Source organism: Xyrauchen texanus, chromosome 10 (genome assembly GCF_025860055.1).
Source record: "Xyrauchen texanus isolate HMW12.3.18 chromosome 10, RBS_HiC_50CHRs, whole genome shotgun sequence".
Classification (NCBI taxonomy): Eukaryota; Metazoa; Chordata; class Actinopteri; order Cypriniformes; family Catostomidae; genus Xyrauchen; species Xyrauchen texanus.
Genome location: NC_068285.1, coordinates 4508717 through 4535095, shown reverse-complemented (window position 1 = coordinate 4535095; position 26379 = coordinate 4508717). Strand labels below are relative to the sequence as shown.

The 26379-nt window shown below is 38.6% G+C and overlaps 2 protein-coding genes across 2 annotated transcripts in view; both read left to right on the top strand.

Moving 5' to 3' along the window:
* Window positions 1-26379, top strand: part of LOC127650385 (NACHT, LRR and PYD domains-containing protein 3-like) — a 215281-nt gene that overhangs the window by 124337 nt on the left and 64565 nt on the right. The window lies entirely within an intron of this gene.
* Window positions 4529-14101, top strand: LOC127650455 (glutathione S-transferase A-like). Its single transcript, XM_052135901.1, has 6 exons — window positions 4529-4798; window positions 4924-4989; window positions 7513-7618; window positions 8290-8408; window positions 13458-13546; window positions 13658-14101. The coding sequence occupies exons 1-6, from the start codon at window positions 4631-4633 to the stop codon at window positions 13788-13790; spliced, it is 681 nt and encodes a 226-aa protein (XP_051991861.1). The 5' UTR covers window positions 4529-4630; the 3' UTR covers window positions 13791-14101.

The window sequence follows — 26379 nt, the reverse complement described above, 5'->3', positions numbered from 1 at the left end:
GTAAAATTCTGTCATTCTTAGAGTTTATACATATGGCCCCTGTTCTTTAAGGGGGCGTTCACAACAGTATTTTTGGTGTGTCACCGGGTCATAAACATTTCAACCCTTTTCTGTGAAGACAAGTGATGATAGTGATGTAGTGTCTGTATAGTGATGATATTTGGTTACATGTTTGTAGTATGTCCATATCTATAGTGTCATTTATACATTTTGTCAAGCTTGTACTTTTACAGGTGAGAATCTTATTTGAGAAAATATACAAATATAAGTACATCATATATGGGAGCATGCAAAGACTCTGCATAAGAAATAACCTCTTATACACACTGTCATATTAATCCAAATAAATGTGTCAGTATTGGATTTTATCGTTTCTAAATCAATATTAAGGAAAATAATTTTTGTTCCATAGTAACTATTATTTTTATTAGTAAAACCATAGCAACCACAAAACCATCTTAATGTCAATCTGCAAAACAAAACATGGTTTCTGCATAAAATTCATTATCATAGTTCATTTAAGGGATGTTTTAAGCAATATCCACATTTCTTATGGTTAAATCCAAAATGGGTTTTATATTTTAGTTTAATATTTACTTTCACTGAGTTGCAAGGTGGTCTGATGATGAAGGGAACACATGGGCGAATGGATTTTGCAAGTGTTGTTGTGGAAATGTCAGTTGAGGGACGGTCGCGATCTCTGACCCGGACGAAAACTGGACTTGAATGTTACAAAGTTGGCCAAAGTGGAAGTTCGCAATGTCCGGGGGACGTCCCCTGTTTTCTGGGTCCCCTGAGAATTTGAGAAATAATCTGTCCATCTGTTGTTTTGAGTGCAGCCCCGAATGTATTTTGAATAGTTGACTGACAAATATAAAACCGGACAGAAGCCTATGTAAACCCCCGAAATCATAAGATGCCTTATTTCATAGTTTGATCGATGCAGCTTGGTAGCTCCGAGTTAACGCAGTCGCCTCTCACGCCAGAGACCCCAGTTGAGCCCCATTCGGAGCGTGAAATGTTCTTGTTTATCAGGTGTTGTTTTCGCTAAGGATAACCAATAAGCATTAGCATAAAATGTATGTGTGACTTGTTTTGTGATATTAGTTTGTAGTGAATATACACTTTGATTTCATTAAATGGTTTTGTAGAGTGTAGCAAAGATGAGCTACAGACTGAGGAGCAGCAGCTGTGCCAGAATCAGGCATGGAAACTGCTAACAATTAATAAGTCACTTTACTTTAGAGAAAGTTAAAAGTGAAACATTGTTTATCTCAATGATCCTAATGAAAGGATTTTGACAGATGAATTATTCTCATAGAGATGATGAGAATTATATACAGTTCGATGCCATAGTGTGTCAATGAACTTAGACTAAAGTCATTCATGTATTGCTTTAACTTAGGATCTTATGCATCATTTTGACTATTTATGTCAAAAAATATAAATTATTTATATTCAATATTTTTTTTACCTCACTTTACTCACTATAATATAACTCTTTTGTGATGACTTTATGTTAATGTACATGAAAATTCAAGAATCATGATAGATCTTAGGGCAATCCCACTGATCTGCTCTTCCCAATACATTTTCTTCAATGGTATTGGTCCACAATTTGACATATGTAGCACTTGATGAATTAGTTGTTTGAAGCTGATTAGCAATAAGTTATGTGCTGTATCTGTTCTTTTGCATCACAGATGATTCAGGCAGGAGAGAGGATGTTGAGGATAGTACTAGAGTGGAAGATTTAGGAACTGTAGAAACAGGCCCTGCCAGAGCAAAACTCAAAGAATACCCTCTCACCAGCTCTGGACTACAGGGAAGTGGTTGCTAGTGTGAAAATAAAATGGTCTGGGCTAAGCCCCGGATGTCCTTCAATGCTGGAAACGCCTCTGCATCTGATGATAAATTACAATTTAAAAGTGGATTGTTTTGTGCATATTTTTCCATCGCTAGCTGATGAGTGAGGTCTGACACAACACAAATCCAGTTTAAGCCCTATAGTCTAATAGGGGCCCTGTGCCTATCTCTGGGTTCCTGGCTTAGAAAAAGATATGCACTAAAACAGATTGTGTGTAGTATAGCGTAATTTTGCGCCGATTTTTTCAATTGTTTATGTTGCCCCCCAAACAAGCCAAATGCCCCCCAAACATGATATCCTGGTAACCCCTCTGTTCGATCAGTCTGTAAAGATGAGCTTTCAGGAGAGACACGGAGCGGCATCATCTTCCTCCTCTTGTCCTTCAAGGCAGCTTGAAGTAAGTTCGTGTTACTGAAGTAACCAATAACATCGATAAAAGTTTTATTCATGTAACGTTACAGTGTGCAACAGTTCTGGCTTTATTTTGCAAATTTATTGTTTAAAAAACTTTTTTATATATCAAGATACCATGTATAGATATAAATATAAAATATAAATAATATGTTGCCTAATCTTCCTTTCTTTTAATGCTAACGTTACATGTCAGGACCAAAGACAAATGTCACTTTTCCAGGTAGGCACTGAATGATGGTATATAAATTATACAGCTGAATTAGGGTAAAACTGGTTTGCTAGTCCTTATAATGATGATGGCTGACTTTGTGCAAATTAACTGGAGAGGAAGAGAGAGAGAAAGAGAAAAAGGATTGTCTTAACTATCCTTAAGGGGCTGTTTTTTTGTTTGTTTTTTTTACCTGTAGGAACAAGTGCAAGACGACATTTTACAGCATATGCTGTCAAAGTTTAGCTTGATTATTCGTAATGAAACATTAGATTTGATATCTGCACTGTCTACATTGACACGTCCTTGAATATAATAACTGTGCAAAAGAGCAAACAATCAAACTACATAACATCATGACATGACATCAGTGCATTGCAAACTTGTGAATGACAATAAAAAATTATTAAAAATATGATATTTTATATGTGTTTATCAAAACATTGTGAATAAATACAATAAAATATATGCAATATTCCACCACTGTGTTGAAATTTAGAGTGTTTTCTGTAAAATGAGACAATTTCTATCCATATACTCCAATGTATGTGGGCAGGACGCTCTTTTAAATTCAGATATGCCTATCTCTAAAAAATTCAAAATATCCTGCAGAGCTGAAGTGGTTAAACAATAAATTTGCAAAATAAAGCCAGAACTGTTGCACACTGTAACGTTACATGAATAAATCTTTTATCGATGTTATTGGTTACTTCAAGCTGCCTTGAAGGACAAGAGGAGGAAGATGAAGCCGCTCCGTGTCTCTCCTGAGAGCTCATCTTTACAGACTGATCGAAGACGATTATTAGACGATCGAAGGTCTCATATAATATTACATTATATAATTATAGGTCAAATATTATTTACATATTGTTAGTAAGTAATACAACAAAGCACGACGTATTGCATAACTACAAATCACCGCGAGAGCTTTCCAATACGCGCGCCACTGAGTGACGTCTGTACATCCGGGTCAGAGAGCACCTGTCCATCAAAAGCTCACTATCCAATCAGAGTAGATCACTGTTAAGCCCACCCCCACGAGAGGTTTGTGTCAAAACAGCAAACGAAAAACTGCGAAGCGTAAGCGAAATCTGTGGCAATGTATTCAGAATCCACGATTTGCGAAAACGAATCTTTGAAAAACATTAACAAAAAATGAAGCATATTTGAAGAGCCTGTTAAATTCGTGCGACTGAGTTCATTTTTTTCATTTTAATTGTGTTTTTCTTTTGTAATGGAATATTTTTGATAGTTTCTGAAAAAGTTACGTTCAGTTTTATAAAGTTTATCAAACTGAACGTAACTTTATAAAACTGAACGTAAGTTACATTCATTATTATTGGCACAATCGTAATTCCATAGGGGACCAGTAGTCAACTTATACACATGAATGAAGGCCTCCCCGGCGAACATAGCAATACCAAGAAGACACACATCAACAACATTAAAATGAGAGTGTACTGCTGGCTTCCTTACCCGCTACCGGACGTGGGTTCCCGCATTCAAGGAAATCGATGGCGGCCGCCAAACTTAAGGGGAAAACCCCAACGAAATATCCCTCCCAGTCTACTCGCACGCGTCTATCTCCAACCCACGTCCCGGCACGGCAGCCTCGGCAAAGAACTCAGCAGCAGCCACAAAAACCCCCCCTAAACAACAAATTCATCATACCTTTATGGCTTTGATCTCTGATTGCTAATGCAACACAGGTGTTTCCCTTCCCTGGCACATCATGAGGAAAACACTATGGATGTTACTAGCGTTGCCACTCCCCTTATTTGGGATGAGCAGCTTACACAATGATTGAAACTCACCTTGAGTGACCCCCCTTCATGATCATAATCTAGTTACAACAGTATACAATTACACTGAAGCCGTCTGTTAAACAGTAAAATACGTGTTTAAGATATAAATGTTCGGGCTAATATTTACCGTGTTATTCCACTATTACTGTACAATGGAACCGCGATCATTAATTCTGTCCGGCAGATGACGCAGTTTCCCGTCTGATAACATGCACGCGCTTTCAGGCACGGCAGGATTGCGCGCGACGCCATAATATCTCGAGTTCTCACGCCCAGAAGTGCCAGATTTGTTTCCTGTTAAATATCTACATTACCAGTGAATCAGTCAGTGTTATAATGGCGAAAGACATGATGTTGTACTGGGGCGTCGGTTCCCCGCCGTGCTGGAGGGTGATGATCGCGCTGGAGGAGAAAAACCTGCAGGGATACAACAACAAACAACTGTCGTTTGAGAAAGAAGAACACAAAACTAAACAAGTGACGGATCTCAATCCACGAGCACAGGTCCGTTACAACAACAACAGCCATTGCAAACTAGAATATTAAAGTGATTTCTTGTGAATGCATTCTGTCTTTAACACTGCAAAAAAAAAAACATTTTAGTTTCATTTCGCACTTTATTTCTGCAGCTTCCAACTTTCAAGCATGGAAACATCATCGTGAACGAGTCGTTTGCTGCTTGCATGTATCTGGAGGTGAGATAGGGTGAAACATGCACCCTTAATAAAAGCTTATAAACGTGTTAGTTTAAACACTTTTCTAACTTGCACCCTTAATAAAAGCTTATAAACACATTAGTTTAAACACTTTTCTAACTTGCACCCTTAATAAAAGCTTATAAACATGTTAGTTTAAACACTTTTCTAACGTGCACCCTTAATAAAAGCTTATAAACACATTAGTTTAAACACTTTTCTAACGTGCACCCTTAATAAAAGCTTATAAACGTGTTAGTTTAAACACTTTTCTAACGTGCACCCTTAATAAAAGCTTATAAACATGTTAGTTTAAACACTTTTCTAACGTGCACCCTTAATAAAAGCTTATAAACGTGTTAGTTTAAACACTTTTCTAACTTGTACCCTTAATAAAGACTTCTAAACGTGTTAGTATAAACACTTTTCTAACTTGCACCCTTAATAAAGACTTCTAAACGTGTTAGTTTAAACACTTTTCTAACTTACACCCTTAATAAAGACTTATAAACGTGTTAGTTTAAACACTTTTCTAACGTGCACCCTTAATAAAGACTTCTAAACGTGTTAGTTTAAACACTTTTCTAACTTACACCCTTAATAAAGACTTATAAACGTGTTAGTTTAAACACTTTTCTAACGTGCACCCTTAATAAAGACTTATAAACGTGTTAATTTAAACACCGTTCTAACTTGCACCCTTAATAAAGACTTCTAAACGTGTTAGTTTAAACACTTTTCTAACTTACACCCTTAATAAAGACTTATAAACGTGTTAGTTTAAACACTTTTCTAACGTGCACCCTTAATAAAGACTTATAAACGTGTTAATTTAAACACCGTTCTAACTTGCACCCTTAATAAAGACTTCTAAACGTGTTAGTTTAAACACTTTTCTAACTTGTACCCTTAATAAAGACTTCTAAACGTGTTAGTATAAACAATTTTCTAACTTGTACCCTTAATAAAGACTTATAAACGCGTTAGTTTAAACACTTTTCTAACTTGTACCCTTAATAAAGACTTATAAACGCGTTAGTTTAAACACTTTTCTAACTTGTACCCTTAATAAAGACTTATAAACGCGTTAGTTTAAACACTTTTCTAACTTGTACCCTTAATAAAGACTTATAAACGCGTTAGTTTAAACACTTTTCTAACTTGTACCCTTAATAAAGACTTATAAACGTGTTAATTTAAACACTTTTCTAACGTGCACCCTTAATAAAGACTTCTAAACGTGTTAATTTAAACACTTTTCTAACTTGCACCCTTAATAAAGACTTATAAACGTGTTAATTTAAACACTTTTCTAACTTGCACCCTTAATAAAGACTTATAAACGTGTTAATTTAAACACTTTTCTAACGTGCACCCTTAATAAAGACTTATAAACGTGTTAATTTAAACACTTTTCTAACGTGCACCCTTAATAAAGACTTATAAATGCGTTAGTTTTCTAACGTGCACCATTAATAAAAGCTTATAAACACATTAGTTTAAACACTTTTCTAACGTGCACCCTTAATAAAGACTTATAAACATGTTAGTTTAAACACTTTTCTAACATGCACCCTTAATAAAAGCTTATAAACACATTAATTTAAACACTTTTCTAACGTGCACCCTTAATAAAGACTTATAAACGTGTTAATTTAAACACTTTTCTAACATGCACCCTTAATAAAAGCTTATAAACACATTAATTTAAACACTTTTCTAATGTGCACCCTTAATAAAGACTTATAAACGTGTTAATTTAAACACTTTTCTAACGTGCACTCTCAATAAAGACTTATAAACACGTTAGTTTAAACTCTTTTCTAATGTGCACCCTTAATAAAGGCTTATAAACGCGTTAGTTTTCTAACGTGCACCATTAATAAAAGCTTATAAACACATTCGTTTAAACACTTTTCTAACGTGCACCCTTAATAAAGACTTATAAACACATTAGTTTAAACACTTTTCTAACGTGCACCCTTAATAAAAGCTTATAAACGCGTATTCAAAATCATGTATTCAAGATGCATGGAAAACATTTTAAAACTTTCTATTCGATAGTTACACCAATTTACATTTTTTTGTCATTAATTCATTTTATTTTTAGTAGAAAATCCTATAAATGGTTTTCAAACATATTGTGAAACTAACATGGACATAATGATTACATTTCTACAAACCTGACATGTTTTAAAATGAGATCTTATTTGTATCACATCAAACACATATGTTGATTCATGGTTGTCACAATGCAAAATTACTTTGTATGTTGGTTATTAAACCACTCTAACTTCTTTATGTGGGTTTTTTCCCAAACACTAATTATATTTAAAGCATTCGTTTTTGTTACGATCAGGACGATGACATCACAAGACACTTTTTACTTCATGTTCCACTAAAGAGAACTACTAAATATTAGGTTTTAATTCACAAATTGAAAACATGCTCAAAAAAGGTTTACTCAAATCGTTTGTATTAGTTGCATTTAATGGGTTTATTTTGTATTTTTGGCGTGCACAGAGTGCGTTCAAATCTCAAGGTACCCGTCTGATCCCAGATAACCCGACTGAACAAGCACTCGTTTATCAGCGCATGTTTGAGACCAGCAACCTGCAGCAGAAAATGTGTAAGTGCCCTAAAACGGCCTTCTTTTAAAGGGACAGTTCACCCAAAAATAAACATTCTCTCATTTACTCACTCTCATGCCACACACATGCTCATGCCATCCCAGATGTGTTTGACTTTCTTCTACAGAACACAAATTAAGATATTAATACAAGTGAAAAGTGACTAGCTCCAAAAAGCACATAAAGGCAGCATAAAAGTAATCCATATGACTCCAGTGGTTTAATCCATGTCTTCAGAAGTGATATGATAGGTGTGGGTGAGAAACAGATCAATATTTAAGTAATTTTTTACTATAAATCTCCACTTTCACTTTCTTATTCTTTAGTTTTTAGTGATTTGCATTCTTCATGCATATCGCCACCTACTGGGCAGGGAGGAGAATTTATTGAAGACTAAAATATTTATGTTTCTCACCCACACCTTGAAGTCTACCACTTGAGGAGACATGAGGGTGAGTAAATGAATATTCTCTCATCATTTACTCACCCTCATGTCTCCTCAAGTGGCCTTTAAATCATAAACACATTACACAAGGATACTTTGACATTTCTAAGTGGTGTAATAACAGAAGTCATGTTTATTATACCAGCTGAGAAACAATCACTTTTTAACATTTAATGAATGTATCTCTACATTGTGTTAACCCAGATGTCTTGTGTGTATGTGCAGATGAGGTGGCATTTTATGAGTGGTTGGCACCTGAGGGAGAGCGACATGAATCCGCCTTGAAGAGAAATAAAGACAATTTAATTGCAGAGCTGAAACTGTGGGAGAGCTACTTGGAGAAGGTTCATTTATATTTCCTGTCTTAAAGTAGAAAGCCTGTTTCACACAGCACATATTAACAGCGCATGTTTATTTTGGACTTATTAACAGGTTGAAGTATTCACAGGGACTTGTAGCAAGAACAGTTTTGGCACCGAGCCCATTTTTGCTGCACGTAATGCAGTGAGCTCAGCAAAAAATACAATGAAAATGCACTTTACCCATTGCCTAATCAACCCATGACCTATTTATCAATATATCCTTGTGCAATATAGTCTTTTTGAAGCAATATAAAGATAATTAACTATTCATGCATTGATCGAAAAAAAAAAGTTCCACACATAGTGACACTTCTGCTCATGAATCCAGATGATTTAAGCAGTTTACAGTATAAAACCTAAACTATTTTCTAACATGCATCCTTAGTGAATGTTTATAAACACGTTAGTTTAAACACTTTTATACATGCATCCTTAATAAAAGTTTATAAACTCATTAGTTTAAACACTTTTTAAAATGCATCCTTAATAAAAGCTTATAAACACATTAGTTTAAACACCTTTCTAAAAATGCATCCTTAGTAAATGCTTATAAACACATTAGTTTAAACACTTTTCTAACATGCACCCTTAATAAAAGCTTATAAACACATTAGTTTAAACACTTTTCTAACATGCACCCTTAATAAAAGCTTATAAACACATTAGTTTAAACACTTTCTAACATGCACCCTTAATAAAAGCTTATAAACACATTAGTTTAAACACTTTTCTAACATGCACCCTTAATGAAGGCTTATAAACACATTAGTTTAAACACTTTTCTAACGTGCACCCTTAATAAAGACTTATAAACACATTAAACACTTTTCTAACATGCACCCTTAATAAAAGCTTATAAACACATTAGTTTAAACACTTTTCTAATGTGCACCCTTAATAAAAGCTTATAAACACATTAGTTTAAACACTTTTCTAACATGCACCCTTAATGAAGGCTTATAAACACATAAAACACTTTTCTAACATGCACCCTTAATAAAGGCTTAAAACACATTAGTTTAAACACTTTTCTAACATGCACCCTTAATAAAGGCTTAAAACACATTAGTTTAAACACTTTTCTAACATGCATCCTTAATAAAAGCTTATAAACACATTAGTTTAAACACTTTTATACATGAATCCTTAATAAAAGCTTATAAACACATTAGTTTAAACACCTTTCTAACATGCATCCTTAATAAAAGCTTATAAACACATTAGTTTTAACACTTTTCTAACATGCACCCTTAATGAAGGCTTATAAACACATAAAACACTTTTCTAACATGCACCCTTAATAAAGGCTTAAAACACATTAGTTTAAACACTTTTCTAACATGCACCCTTAATAAAGGCTTAAAACACATTAGTTTAAACACTTTTCTAACATGCATCCTTAATAAAAGCTTATAAACACATTAGTTTAAACACTTTTATACATGCATCCTTAATAAAAGCTTATAAACACATTAGTTTAAACACTTTTCTAACATGCATCCTTAATAAAGGCTTATAAACACATTAGTTTAAACACTTTTCTAACATGCATCCTTAATAAAAGCTTATAAACACATTAGTTTTAACACTTTTATACATGCATCCTTAATAAAAGCTTATAAACACATTAGTTTAAACACTTTTCTAACATGCACCCTTAATGAAGGCTTATAAACACATAAAACACTTTTCTAACATGCACCCTTAATAAAGGCTTAAAACACATTAGTTTAAACACTTTTCTAACATGCACCCTTAATAAAGGCTTAAAACACATTAGTTTAAACACTTTTCTAACATGCATCCTTAATAAAAGCTTATAAACACATTAGTTTAAACACTTTTATACATGCATCCTTAATAAAAGCTTATAAACACATTAGTTTAAACACTTTTCTAACATGCATCCTTAATAAAAGCTTATAAACACATTAGTTTTAACACTTTTATACATGCATCCTTAATAAAAGCTTATAAACACATTCGTTTAAACACTTTTATACATGCATCCTTAATAAAAGCTTATAAACACATTAGTTTAAACACTTTTATACATGCATCCTTAATAAAAACGTATAAACACATTCGTTTAAACACTTTTATACATGCATCCTTAATAAAAGCTTATAAACACATTAGTTTTAACACTTTTATACATGCATCCTTAATAAAAGCTTATAAACACATTCGTTTAAACGCTTTTATACATGCATCCTTAATAAAAGCTTATAAACACATTAGTTTTAACACTTTTATACATGCATCCTTAATAAAAGCTTATAAACACATTCGTTTAAACACTTTTCTAACATGCACCCTTAATGAAGGCTTATAAACACATAAAACACTTTTCTAACATGCACCCTTAATAAAGGCTTAAAACACATTAGTTTAAACACTTTTCTAACATGCACCCTTAATAAAGGCTTAAAACACATTAGTTTAAACACTTTTCTAACATGCATCTTTAATAAAAGCTTATAAACACATTAGTTTAAACACTTTTATACATGCATCCTTAATAAAAGCTTATAAACACATTAGTTTAAACACTTTTCTAACATGCATCCTTAATAAAAGCTTATAAACACATTAGTTTTAACACTTTTCTAACATGCACCCTTAATGAAGGCTTATAAACACATAAAACACTTTTCTAACATGCACCCTTAATAAAGGCTTAAAACACATTAGTTTAAACACTTTTCTAACATGCACCCTTAATAAAGGCTTAAAACACATTAGTTTAAACACTTTTCTAACATGCATCCTTAATAAAAGCTTATAAACACATTAGTTTAAACACTTTTATACATGCATCCTTAATAAAAGCTTATAAACACATTAGTTTAAACACTTTTCTAACATGCATCCTTAATAAAAGCTTATAAACACATTAGTTTTAACACTTTTATACATGCATCCTTAATAAAAGCTTATAAACACATTAGTTTAAACACTTTTCTAACATGCACCCTTAATGAAGGCTTATAAACACATAAAACACTTTTCTAACATGCACCCTTAATAAAGGCTTAAAACACATTAGTTTAAACACTTTTCTAACATGCACCCTTAATAAAGGCTTAAAACACATTAGTTTAAACACTTTTCTAACATGCATCCTTAATAAAAGCTTATAAACACATTAGTTTAAACACTTTTATACATGCATCCTTAATAAAAGCTTATAAACACATTAGTTTAAACACTTTTCTAACATGCATCCTTAATAAAAGCTTATAAACACATTAGTTTTAACACTTTTATACATGCATCCTTAATAAAAGCTTATAAACACATTAGTTTAAATACTTTTATACATGCATCCTTAATAAAAATGTATAAACACATTAGTTTAAACACTTTTATACATGCATCCTTAATAAAAGCTTATAAACACATTAGTTTAAACACTTTTATACATGCATCCTTAATAAAAGCTTATAAACACATTAGTTTAAACACTTTTATACATGCATCCTTAATAAAAGCTTATAAACACATTAGTTTAAACACTTTTATACATGCATCCTTAATAAAGGCTTAAAACACATTCGTTTAAACACTTTTCTAACATGCATCCTTAATAAAAGCTTATAAACACATTCGTTTAAACGCTTTTATACATGCATCCTTAATAAAAGCTTATAAACACATTAGTTTAAACACTTTTATACATGCATCCTTAATAAAAACGTATAAACACATTCGTTTAAACACTTTTATACATGCATCCTTAATAAAAGCTTATAAACACATTAGTTTAAACACTTTTATACATGCATCCTTAATAAAAACGTATAAACACATTCGTTTAAACACTTTTATACATGCATCCTTAATAAAAGCTTATAAACACATTAGTTTTAACACTTTTATACATGCATCCTTAATAAAAGCTTATAAACACATTCGTTTAAACACTTTTATACATGCATCCTTAATAAAAGCTTATAAACACATTAGTTTTAACACTTTTCTAACATGCATCCTTAATAAAAGCTTAGAAACACATTAGTTTAAACACTTTTATACATGCATCCTTAATAAAAGCTTATAAACACATTAGTTTAAACACTTTTCTAATGTGCACCCTTAATAAAGGCTTATCAACACATTATTATAAACACTTTTCTAATGTGCACCCTTAATAAAAGCTTATAAACACATTAGTTTAAACACTTTTATACATGCACCCTTAATAAAAGCTTATAAACTCATTAGTTTAAACACTTTTCTAACATGCATCCTTAATAAAGGCTTATCAACACATTAGTATAAACACTTTTCTAATGTGCACCCTTAATAAAAGCTTATAAACACATTAGTTTAAACACTTTTATACATGCATCCTTAATAAAAGCTTATAAACTCATTAGTATAAACACTTTTCTAACATGCATCCTTAATAAAAGCTTATAAACACATTAGTTTAAACACTTTTATACATGCATCCTTAATAAAAGCTTATGAACACATTAGTTTAAACACTTTTCTAACATGCACCCTTAATGAAGGCTCTTAAACGCATTCGTTTAAACACTTTTCTAGTGTGCACCCTTAATGAAGGCTCGTAAACCTGTTTGTTTAAACACTTTACTAGCGTGCCCCCTTAATGAAGGCTCATAAACTTGTTTGTTTAAACACTTTTCTAGTGTACACCCTTAATGAAGGCTCGTAAACGTGTTTGTTTAAAAATGTTCTAGTGTGCCCCCATTAATGAAGGCTCATAAACGCGTTCGTTTAAACACTTTTCTAGCGTGCCCCCTTAATGAAGGCTTGTAAACGCGTTCGTTTAATCACTTTTCTAGCGTGCACCCTTAATGAAGGCTTGTAAACTCGTTCGTTTAAACACTTTTCTAGCATGCCCCCTTAATGAAAGCTTGTAAACGTGTTCCTTTAAACACTTTTCTAGCGTTTTCTAGAAAGCTTGAACACATGCACCTAATTCATCATCACCAGCTACTGTGTGCCAATTTGACCTGTTCCTAATAAACGGCCTCCACAAATATCTCAATTGTTCTCCAGATGGGGAAAGGGTCATACCTCGCTGGAAAGAACTTCTCCATGGTGGACGTTGTTTGTTTCCCAGTCATAGCATATTTCCCAAGACTTGAGTGAGTAAAACCTTCCTGAACAAACAAATTAATATTTAATCATTGACCTTCTTAGATGAAAGGACGGATCAAAGTCTGCTTTAATCATTAATATATTTTGATGGTTGGCAGGTGTCCTAAAGAGAGATGTCCCAGACTGATGGAGTACTATGACATGGTGAAGCACCGTCCCAGTATTAAAGCCAGCTGGCCCGCTGAATGGCTGGAGAAACCAGAGAAACAGTACACTCTGAAGAACTTATGAAGACCACCACTGATGACAACCTGAAGATTTTCATAACAAACACAGGTGGAAAGAGTGAAACTGCATCTAATTCTGGCTGATTTCACACCTCAAATTAGATCAAAATATAAAACATTTCAAATGCTCTTTTACTAATCTGTCAATTCAAATACTACAACTGTGATATCATATGTTAAATATTGCTCACTTTGATTTTATTTGACAAGTTAATCAAAAGCATCTGTTAACATCATTGTCATTTAAACATTTCAAATTAAACACTCTGTTAATGGACATGTAATGGTAAATTAACATTAATAAACATGAACAAGGTGAACATGTTAATAAATAAGTATTTTATATTGTTATTGTTATCTGTTCCCCCAGACTACATTTCCCATTATTCCCTGCCCTCATCACTGCCAGCTGTCCTTGATTGTTTTCACCTGTCTTCCATTAAGTCATTATATATTGTGTATGTAACAGGTATTTGGGCCTTGCTAACCAATAATACTACTTCATTAATATTAACTATAATAAATTAAATAGGTGGCTATAGAAATAAACAGTATAGGCTAGTTAGGTCACAGAAGTCTAAATTCGACTACAGGAGCTGGTGGTCAGTAACAACACAGAAACATAAATTTTAAATTTGGTGCAGGTACCATATATTGATAAGTGACTAAACAAAATATTTACAACAAAAATAATAAAGGAAAAAAATAGAAAAAAAAACAAAATATTGACAGACTACAGTTGAACTGGTTATAGTTAAGTGCACTTTGTGGTTATTGTTCAAGTAACATATAATAGAAATTACAACAAATGCCATACACAAGAACCGAAAACAAAAAAAACTGTCCCAGCGATGTTTGGTTTCTTCAAGACCAACGCGACAACCCACTAGGGTTTTATGAGAGTTTATAGTAATGAGTCCATAGGTTAGTGTTCGTCGGAGAAGTGTGTGGGAGACAAGCTACAGACAACCTTCCTACCAGACCAGTAGAGCGGCTGTTCAGTGGATGCTGTGCAGATGGTGGGCTCCCAGCCGTAGTAATTCAGCTCGCCATCATTCATCTCCAAACAGAGAGAGAGAACCTGGCCAGTTCCCCTATACAAACATACCCTGATGGCAGCGACGGCTTTCCTACAGCCAGTAAGTTGTTCTGTCCACAGCTGTCGATCGGCTTCCCCACACCTCTGAATGAGGAAGACGCCGCGGCCCTGTTAAACACTCGTGCTCCAAAGCGCGATTGGCTAAGCACAGTCACGTGACTGGAGCTACGTGCGGTCGCAGGGCACGTACTCACGCGCAGATATATTAAAGGGACAGGGACAGCCAAACCAATATACAAACATTTAATATATATATGGACAAATTTTAACCTGGGTTACACCCTCCCCCCTTAAACCCATGCACGTCCCGTTGCATGTTAAACCACATGAATAACTGAACTGGTGGTAGGCGCAGGATTTAAAGCGTCCGATATACTGTGAAAAAGAGTTTGAACCACAGATATCAGAGGATTACCAAGCAAACTATTGCAACCTTTTAGGTGGTAATCGTTGACGCACAGAACGTCTTAAACCGTATTCTGGTTCTACCGAATCAAAAGTTATATCAAAGTTTAAGGGCTCAGAAACACTAGAAACTGACGTCTCAGGATCGACAAACTCTTCTTCCTCGGGTTCAGACTCAGGTAGATGTTCAGATAAGTCAGTTTCAACAGGTACTACAAATTCTTCAGCTTCAGGTAAGTGGTCAGGGATGACAGTTAACGTCTCTTCTTCAGGTAAGTGCTCACTCTCTGACCCGATCAACAACGGCTGGCTCACTCACAGATGTCATAGATGGAGAAAGATAGTCATTGGCAACACTCGCAGGTGAAGCTGTTTTGGAAAACTTCTCCACAGTGAACTTCATTGGATTTGGGTCCAAACCTGAGAACTGTTGGTTCAAATGAAGAGTCTTCCTCTTCAGAGACCTCAGAGTCAGGAGGAATCCCACGCTGCTGCCGCGTTCTTGACCTTGAGACTGGACTGACCTCAATGAACGGCTCTTCAACAGCAGGTAGAAAACCACACGGTAATAAAAGATCTCTATGAAGAGTACGTTTAGGACCATCACGACGCTCTGGCTTCACTGTATAGACTGGTAGGTCTCCAGTTTGATCCACCACAACGTAGATGTCCTGCTCCCACTTATCACTGAGCTTGTGTTTACCTCTCAAGCGAACACTGCGCACAAGCACTCGGTCCCCTGGCTCCAACTTTGAAGGGGTGACCCTTTGATCAAAGCGGACCTTGTTCTTTTCAGCTGCTTTGGCGGCGTTCTTCGAGGCAATATCGTAGCTCTCTTTCAACCGGGACTTCAGATTTTTAACATACTGTGAATGAGGTTGGTGGGTTTTCCCACTCAGCGGTAAACCAAACGCCAGGTCGACCGGAAGACGAGGAGAACGTCCAAACATCAGTTGTATGGTGTATATCCTGTAGTCTCATTCCTTGTACAATTGTAAGCGTGTACCAAGGGTTTGACGAAGTCTTTCCATTTCGTTTTCTGGTTTGCTTCCAGAGTCCCCAACATGTTGAGCAGGGTGCGGTTGAATCTTTCTACCGGATTTCCTTGCGGATGGTACGGTGTAGTCCGACACTTCTTAATTCCAGCCACTTCACATAATTCCTTGATCAGTTTGGATTCAAAGTCCCATCCTTGGTCTGTATGTAGTCGTTCTGGTATTCCATAATAGACTATAAAATTGTCCCACAGACATTTGGCCACTGTCCTAGCCTTCTGATTTGGAATGGGAAAGGCTAAGGCGAATTTGGTGAAGTGGTCTGTTAACACGAGAATGTCTTTGGTGTTGCTGGTATCTGGTTCAAGGCTGAGAAAATCCATGCAGATGAGTTCAAGTGGCCTGGAAGTGTAAATACTAATGAGAGGAGCAGCTCTCTCAGGAAGAGCTTTACGACGAAGGCACCGTCCACAAGTCTTTATCTTGTGCTCTACGTCAACAGACATTTTTGGCCAATAGAAGCGAGTGCGAACGAGATCTAACGTGCGCTCTATCCCCATATGACCCATATCATCATGGAGACTCTGCAAAACAGTAGAACGAAGTTCTTCAGGCAGAACGAGTTGATATGAAGTCTGGTCATTGTCCTGTCGTGTTCTGTAGAGAATATCTTCTACCAGTTTAAGCTTGTTGAGCTCCCTCAGCAGCAAGGAGATCTCAGGCAGCCCCTCCCTAGCAGTAGGAGGAACTTTCTCACCTGTCTCCATCTGGTGTATGACTTCCCTAAGATTTGGGTCAACCCTCTGTTTGTCCCGGAGCTCAAGATGGGACAGAGTCGGAACCACAGGCAATCCAGGATCTTCTGCATAACTCTCAGGAAGAACATCTGCCATGATGGACAGGGACTCAATCCAAGGCCTTGCTGCTTCCACTCGCATGAGGCAACTCTGGCAAATAGCATTGACAACCTCAGATGGAATTGAAGGGGCGCCAGAATCGGGAAGATGTTGTCTGGTGAACTGATTGAGGAGTTCTTGATCGGATTCGCCGCAGGGCGAGTATTCCTGTGGTCAGCGGGAAAGTGCTTCCGCATCCAGATTCTGTCGTCCAGCTCTATATTGCAACTTGAAGGAAAACGTGGAGAGCGCAGCCAACCACCGATGGCTCGTTGCATCCAACTTGGCTGATGTCAGGATATAAGTAAGAGGATTACTGTCGGTAATGACGGTAAAATTGGCCCCGTACAGATAGTCCTGAAATGTTTCTGTCACACTCCACTTTAATGCTAAAAACTCAAGTTTATGAGCCGGATAACGACTCTCGCTTAAAGAGAGTCCTCGGCTTGCGAAAGCAATAGCCCGAAGCTTAGAGTCTTGCTCTTGATAAAGCGCTGCACCCAGCCCAATGGTGCTCACATCCGTATGCAGAATGTAAGGGCGTTTTGGATCAGCGAACCCCAGGACTGGTGCACTGGTAAGTTTCTCAATCAAGGTAGTAAAAGCAAGTTGACAATGAGAACTCCACCGAGAACCGAAGGGTTGCTTTGTATCAAACTGGTGGACCTTTAAGCCAAGAGGTTTTAAGTTCTTTCTTGTGGAAGAATATCTGCGGGTCAGGTCGTTGAGAGGCTTTGCAATGGCTGAATACCCCTTAATGAAACGGCGGTAATAGCCTGCGAATCCCAGGAAGGATCTTAAGGTCTTGAGATTAGTGGGAACTGGCCAGGATTTTAGTGCAGATACCTTCTCTGGGTCGGTCTCAACACCATTTTCAGAAACAATGTGTCCTAGATATTTGACTGATGTCTGAAAAAATTTACACTTTTCAGGCGATAGTTTCAATCCGTACTCTCGTAGATGACTCAGCACTCTTAGCAACCGGCTCTTGTGCTCCTCAAGCGTCTCGGAAAAGATGATCAGATCATCCAAAAACACAAGGACCTTTTCCAAATGGAGGTCACCATACACTTTTCCATTAACCTTTGGAAGGTTGAAGGTGCGTTGGTTGAATTCCCAGAATCCAAGAGGTGTGACAAAGGCTGTCTTTGGCTTATCTGCTTCATTCATTGCAATTTGGTAATAACCCGACTTGAGGTCTAGCACCGAAAACCACTTGGATCCAGTCAGTGCAGAAAATGATTCCTCCAAATTTGGCAATGCATATGCGTCCTTTACAGTCTGCAAATTGAGCTTGCGGTAATCAATACATAGTCGAATATCTCCATTTTTCTTCTTGACCACAACTATAGGCGACGAGAATGGTGACTCGGAATCTCTAATAACACCGGCATCTAGAAGCTCTCTCAAATGTTTGCGAACCGCTTCTATATCCTGAGGATGAATTGGTCTTGCTCTGTGTTTGAATGGAGTGTCGTCATGGAGATTAATATGGTGTTTCACCTGACTAGCGCAGCCAACGTCCATGTCATGCTGGGAAAAGACGTTGGACATTGCATTCAACTTGGTGGTGATTCTTTCCTTCCATTCCAGGGGTAATGGCGATTCCCCAAAGTTAAAAACTAGTGGAGAGCCGTTAGTCCCAGGTGCTGAGTAACTGGTCACATGCTGCTCTGAAACGATGCATTCATACGCTCCCAGCTCTGCTATGATGGTCGAAGGTGGTATGTAGATGTCTTGCTCCGATTCGTTTCTCACCATAACAGGTACTTGGTGAGGGAAATGTGTTGGCATGTCGACAAGACAGCTGCTAACGCACAGACCACCCGGCAGGCCTGAATCCGGATGTTGGACGACAGCATACTGACTTGCTGGAGCAGAGACTTTAGCAGAGCTTTTCAGCAATACGGTGTGGCCAACCGGAACGAGCACAGAGACTTTACTGAGCAGAATTACAACTCCAAGATGGCCACTGCAGCTTTGTTGATAGGTCACTTGGAGAGTTTGTAGTACAGCTCGGTAACTGGATGCATTTGGTTGGAAAGAAGAATTGTCGCTTTGCCAAAACAGGTCGTAGAGCATTTCGAGAGTGTTCATGCCAATCAGGATTGAGGTAAGAAATCCTGGTCTGACATCAGGAACAATGAGTGCAAGAGTTGGAACAGTAATGATGCTTCCCACAAAGTCTTTAGGGAAAGTCACTGTAGTTTCAATGTAGCCAAGATATGGAACATTTTGGCCTGCCGCTCCTTCGATGTGGAATAGCTCGTGCAGAGGTTGAACTGGTTGATCGGAGAGACGTTCATTGTAGAAGGAAACCGGAATGGTCGTAACTTGGGACCCGGTATCCAGAAGACCGGAACCGTGATGACCGGCGACTTTGACATCAGCAGTACATCTGGATCCTATAAGTCCTTTTGGTACTCTCGTTGATGTAGACTGCAGCTCAAAACAGTTGACAGGAAGCTCACTCTTGGCGGGACAAATTTGGTCCTGCTCAGCCCCTGGGTGTCCGACACCAGGAACTAGAGCTAGTTTAAATGCTTCTTTGCAGATGGATTTTGTCTCTGCCACTTATGCTGCCTGTCCTGAAACTGCTTTCACTTGGCACTGACCAGTGCCGAGTTCGGATCAGAATCACACTGAGGCTTAATGTGGCCATCCTCCCCACAGCGAAAGCAAAACCCAGGTTTCGAATTGAAAGAAGCTAATTTGGCATTTCTCCCCGTCTTCCCGGTTTCAGACTGCTTTGAGGCAGAATACATAGCTGCTGGCTGATACCTGTTGGTCTGACCGGCATTGAGAGCAGCAAGCTGTTGTTGAATGACTGTCATCTGTTGTGAAAGCTCCTTGGTGAAATTTGTTATCGCAGTGCACAGATTTGGTTCTTCATTCTGCCTGTTTACAAATTGAGCATGAGTGGTTACCTTTTGTTTGGTTCCTCCAAGGTGCTGTTTCATTCTTTGCTCCTTTGCTGCTTCTCTGTCCTCCTCTGTTCGCAGGAGTAATAAAAGTTCAGCAAAAGATGGTGGACTTGATTTCCTTTGTTTGAGTTGAAGTTCTGAAATCAGTCCATTATCCCAACACCCTCTGCAGAATTGAGCCAATAAGCGTTTATCCATATCTCTCTCAAATACTCCTCCCCTCCTCACAGCATGTTGCAGTGCCACCTGGAGTCTCTGTAGGTACTCAGATGGCTTCTCTCCATGGTTTTGGTAAGTATCCATGAACTTGGCGTAAAGTTCTTCACCATCCTGGACAGTGCCATACGCCGACTCCAACTGCTGCAAATACACATCAGGCAGCGCATCAGGGCTTAGATGTTTCACCATATCACAGGCAGGGGGTAGCAGGCTGTCACGAATTAGTCTGGTGCGTTGGAGATCAGAGATGGCTGGATCACGCAGCACTAATTCGACGCCAGACCGCCAGGTGTCGTAGTCCATTTCATGGGTTGATCTGGGCACTTTACCAGAGATTAGTCTCAGCCGGTGGCTAACATGCATGGATGTATCACTGGTCCGAACCACATGCTCCACAACATAGCGCTGCACCTCAGGAGGGGTAAGATCACCAGGTGCAATCGATCGTCCCCCAGCGCTGTTCATATCGGCACTGTTAGAGGCAGAAACAGGTGGGGTGAGAGAGTTTTGTAAAGGAGCATACCCTGAGCCAAAAGTTCGACTTGGTACAGAAGGAGGTACAGATGGCTCTGGAGGTTTTTTCTGTTGGTCAGATATCTTTTGTTCTATTTTTGAGACATTTACAGCAATGGGAGCAAGTTGTGCTATAGCTTGTTGTATCTGGAACATCATTTCACCAAGCACCATCGAATAATCTTTTCCAGACATTTTAGCAATTTCTTTCAGGTCAGATAGATAGGTGTCAGTTTTTGAACCCCCCAACTTTGAAGTGTAAATTTGGGATAAATTCTTAATATGGAATTCATTATTTTCATCAGAAATAAATGTATACGGCAATCGTGATGACAGTTTTGCTACTGACGCTCCCGACGCGAATTCAACAACGAGCATATGATGAAATTCGGATTCGCTATCATCAATAATGTTATCATGATTAATATCGCCGTATTGATCAAGAAAATCTATAACTTCAGAGGAACTCTCTTCAACCGGCCCATCCACTAAGACGGCATTAGGAATTTTTATCCCGAGGTTTCCGAAAACTTCCATCACAAAAACCAAAACGGACTGGTGAGTCTGAATGCACCGTTTCTGTTGTTCTAAAAATTTTAATTACTGTACAAACCGGCTCCTGGCTTGCTCGCCAATATGTAACGGGTATTTGGGCCTTGCTAACCAATAATACTACTTCATTAATATTAACTATAATAAATTAAATAGGTGGCTATAGAAATAAACAGTATAGGCTAGTTAGGTCACAGAAGTCTAAATTCGACTACAGGAGCTGGTGGTCAGTAACAACACAGAAACATAAATTTTAAATTTGGTGCAGGTACCATATATTGATAAGTGACTAAACAAAATATTTACAACAAAAATAATAAAGGAAAAATATAGAAAAAAACAAAATATTGACAGACTACAGTTGAACTGGTTATAGTTAAGTGCACTTTGTGGTTATTGTTCAAGTAACATATGATAATAGAAATTACAACAAATGCCATACACAAGAACCGAAAACAAAAAAAACTGTCCCAGCGATGTTTGGTTTCTTCAAGACCAACGCGACAACCCACAAGGGTTTTATGAGAGTTTATAGTAATGAGTCCATAGGTTAGTGTTCGTCGGAGAAGTGTGTGGGGGACAAGCTACAGACAACCTTCCTACCAGACCAGTAGAGCGGCTGTTCAGTGGATGCTGCGCAGATGGTGGGCTCCCAGCCGTAGTAATTCAGCTCGCCATCATTCATCTCCAAACAGAGAGAGAGAACCTGGCCAGTTCCTCTATACAAACATACCCTGATGGCAGCGACGGCTTCCCTACAGCCAGTAAGTTGTTCTGTCCACAGCTGTCGATCGGCTTCCCCACACCTCTGAATGAGGAAGACGCCGCGGCCCGGTTAAACACTCGTGCTCCAAAGCGCGATTGGCTAAGCACAGTCACGTGACTGGAGTTACGTGCGGTCGTAGGGCACGTACTCACGCCCAGATATATTAAAAGGACAGGGACAGCCAAACCAATATACAAACATTTAATATATATATGGACACATTTTAACCTGGGTTACATGTATATAATGCCCTGTTGTTTGCTTGTTCTTTGTCAGTTGTTATGTGTTTTGACCTCCTGTGTATGACCAGTGCCTATCGTGTATGTTTTCTCTGTTCCTGTCTTTTCCCATCATGGATGTTTCTTTTGTTCTTAAAATACCCTGTTATTCTGTACTTTGTTTAATTTATTAAATACTGTTTCGCCGCATGTAGATCCCTCTCTGCCCATGTACACGACAACAGAGGTCGTTTCCAAGTCTCAGCCCATGTTCACGACTACAGAGGTCATCTTTGAGTCTCTGCCCATGTAAACGACCACGGAGTTCGTTCCCGAGTCTCAGTCCATGCTCGTGACCACAGAGGTCGTTCTCGAGTCTCTGTCTACACCAGGGGTGTCAAACTCAGTTCCTGGAGGGCCACAGTCCAGCAGAGTTTAGCTCCAACCCTAATTAAACACACCTGAAGCAGCTAATCAAGGTCTTCAGGAGTGCTTAAAGATTACAAGAAGGCATTTTGGAGCAGGGCTGGAACTAAAGTCTGCAGGACTGTGGCCCTCCAGGAACTGAGTTTGACACCCCTGGTCTACACCCACGACCACATAGGTTGTTTCCGAGTCTATGTCTACACCCACAACCAAAGAGGTCGTACCTGAGTCTCTGTCTACACCCACGACCACAGTAATTGTTCCGAGTCTCAGTCCATGTCCACGACCACAGAGATCGTACCCGAGTCTCTGTCTATGCCCATGACCACAGAGGTCATTCCCAAGTCTCAGTCCATGCCCATGACCATAGAGGTCGTTCCTGAGTCTCTGTCCATGCCCATGGTCACAGAGGTCATTCCCGAGTGTCTGTCCTCGGCCATTACCACAGAGGTCGCTCCCGAGACTCTGTTATGTTCACGATCACATTGAGGTCATTTCCCAATCATCCTGGTCTCAGCATTGGACCTGCCATGGCTCTACCTTCAATGGCTTAACCCTTCGAGCCTGCCACGGCTACACTTCTACGAATTCGCCCTTCGAGCCTGCAACGGCTCCGCTTCTACAGCTTTGCCCCTCGAGCCTGCCTTGGCTCCACCTTCTACAGCATCGCCCCTCAAGCCTGCCACGGCTCCACATTATTCGGCTTCGCCCCTTGAGCCTTCCATGGCTTCGCCACTCGAGCCTACCACGGCTTCGCCCCTTGAGCCTCCCACGGCTCCGTCTGCAATGACTTCGCCCCTTGAGCTCTCACGGCTCTGCCTGTCAACCAGGCCTCCTGGTCCAGTCCCTATCCAGAGGTGGTCTACTGGCCAACCGCCTGATCTGCTCTGGTCTTCTGGATCTCCTGGCCGTCCGCCTAATCTCCTCTGTTTCCCTGATCTCATGGCTGTCTGCCTGATCTGCTCTGGTCCTCTGGGTGTCCTGACAATCCGCCTGATCTGCTATGGTCTCCTGGTCAAACACCTGATCTGCTCTGGCCTTATGGGTCTCCTGACCGTCAGCCTCATCTGCTCTGGTCTCTTTGGTTGCCTGGCCATCCACCTGATATGCTCTGTTTTCTGGCCATCGAAAACGGCCCCCCACAAAACAGTTCAGCCATCGCCCACAGGGTGGCGATGCCACTTCATCACTGTGTGGCCCCAGACCCCAGGGGTGTGTCCCGGAGGGAGCGGGCCATCCATAAACAGTGTATTTTTTCCACTTACAAAGTATATTAGGCCACTTCATTCCTGTGGGGCCCTTGACACTGGGGGTGTATCCCGGAGGGGATGGGGTGTCCATAAACAGTGTATTTGTCCACTTACCAAGTATATTAGGCCCCTTCATCTCTGTGGGGCCCCAGACCCCAGTGGTGTGTACAGGAGTGGGCGGGCCTGTCCAAAAACAGAGTATTTGTCCATGAACCAAGTATATTATGCCACTTTATACCTGAGTGGTCCCAGACTCCGGGGGTGTGTACAGGTGTGGGTGGGGCTGTCTAAAAATAGAGTATTTGTCCACTTACCAAGTATATTATGCCACTTTATACCTGAGTGGTCCCAGACTCCGGGGGTGTGTACAGGTGTGGGTGGGGCTGTCTAAAAATAGAGTATTTGTCCACTTACCAAGTATATTATGCCACTTTATACCTGAGTGGTCCCAGACTCCGGGGGTGTGTACAGGTGTGGGTGGGGCTGTCTAAAAATAGAGTATTTTTCCACTTACCAAGTATATTATGCCACTTTATACCTGAGTGGTCCCAGACTCCGGGGGTGTGTCCCGGAGGGAGCGGGGCATCCATAAACAGTGTATTTTCCACTTACCAAGTATATTAGGCCACTTCATCCCTGTGGGGCCCCTGATCCTGGGGGTGTATCCCGGAGGGGATGGGGTGTCCATAAAAAGTGTATTTGTCCACTTACCAATTATATTAGGCCACTTCATCCCTGTGGGGCCCCTGACCCTGGGGGTGTGTCCCGGAGGGTGCGAGGCATCCATAAACAGTGTATTTGTCCACTTACCAAGTATATTAGGCCCCTTCATCTCTGTGGGGCCCCAGACCACAGTGGTGTGTACAGGAGTGGGCGGGCCTGTCCAAAAACAGATTATTTGTCCATGAACCAAGTATATTATGCCACTTTATACCTGAGTGGTCCCAGACTCCTGGGGTGTGGGTGGGGCTGTCTAAAAATAGAGTATTTGTCCACTTACCAAGTATATTATGCCACTTTATACCTGAGTGGTCCCAGACACCAGGGGAGTGTAAAGCAGTGGGCATGGCAGTCAATAAACATAGTATTTGTCAACTTACCAAGTATATTATGCCACTTCATCCCAAAACAAAGGAAGATACCATGTGCAATGTATTTAATGGCCACTTTATGGACATTTAATTTAAATAAATTTAATTATTATTTAAAAAAACTATTATTGTTTGAAACACCTGTTTTGCGCTCAGGACATACAAATGAAAAATATACATAACTTAATTCAAAATGATGTATAAAAAGCATAAAACAGGATTGACCACAATGAATGTATTTGGATGTGATTGACTACATTGCAGATGGGACCTCCCTGTATGACTTGATGTCCTGAGGACTTGATTTCCACTAACCATGTCTTTGACATAAATTCAGTTAATTGTGAGTTGGTCCCTTGTGCAATGTATTTAATGGATTCTGAATACCTGGTTCATGGACATATATTTTATAAGGCCCATAATCAAAATATTGACAAAAGACATTTAGGTGACCATGACTCCCCCTGAACAGAATGCACCCTTGAAAACACAATCCACAAATATACAACCATGTATATTTGATAATGTAAATACATGGGTAATGGGATTGTCACTTGTATTTGCTTATCAAAAATACATGGCTGGTGAACATTAATTTGTATAAGGTCCATAATCAAACTACATATTAAAGTGAGTATATCACTCCCTCTGAAGAGTATGCACACTTCAAATCCTCAAAAACTGTCCACCAACCATGTATATTTTTGTGTTATATAAAATTAAATTGGGATATCCACATCTCAGAGTTGGGACCACTTACCCAGCGGGCAATTGATGTCAAATAGACATCAAATTGACGTCAAACATAGTCATCAAAGAATTGGTCAAAAATGCAAATCAAATCGATGTCAAAACTTGACATCAAATTGACGTCAAGTTTTGACGTTTATTTACATTTACATTTATGCATTTGGCAGACGCTTTTATCCAAAGCGACTTACAGAGCCCTTATTACAGGGACAATCCCCCTGGAGCAACCTGGAGTTAAGTGCCTTGCTCAAGGACACAATGGTGGTGGCTGTGGGGCTTGAACCATTGAACCGTTTATTTTATTTGCATTTTTTTAACACATTGATGTCCTATTCTAGACCACAAGAATAATGACACAACTGTATTAAATGTAAGAATTGTTTTATTAAATTCAATCAGCTGCAATTCAAGAGTTTAAAAATGTAATTCAAAGATAATTTTTAATTGATGAAGGGTTTAAGAACATGGGTTTTTCAAGATCACATCACA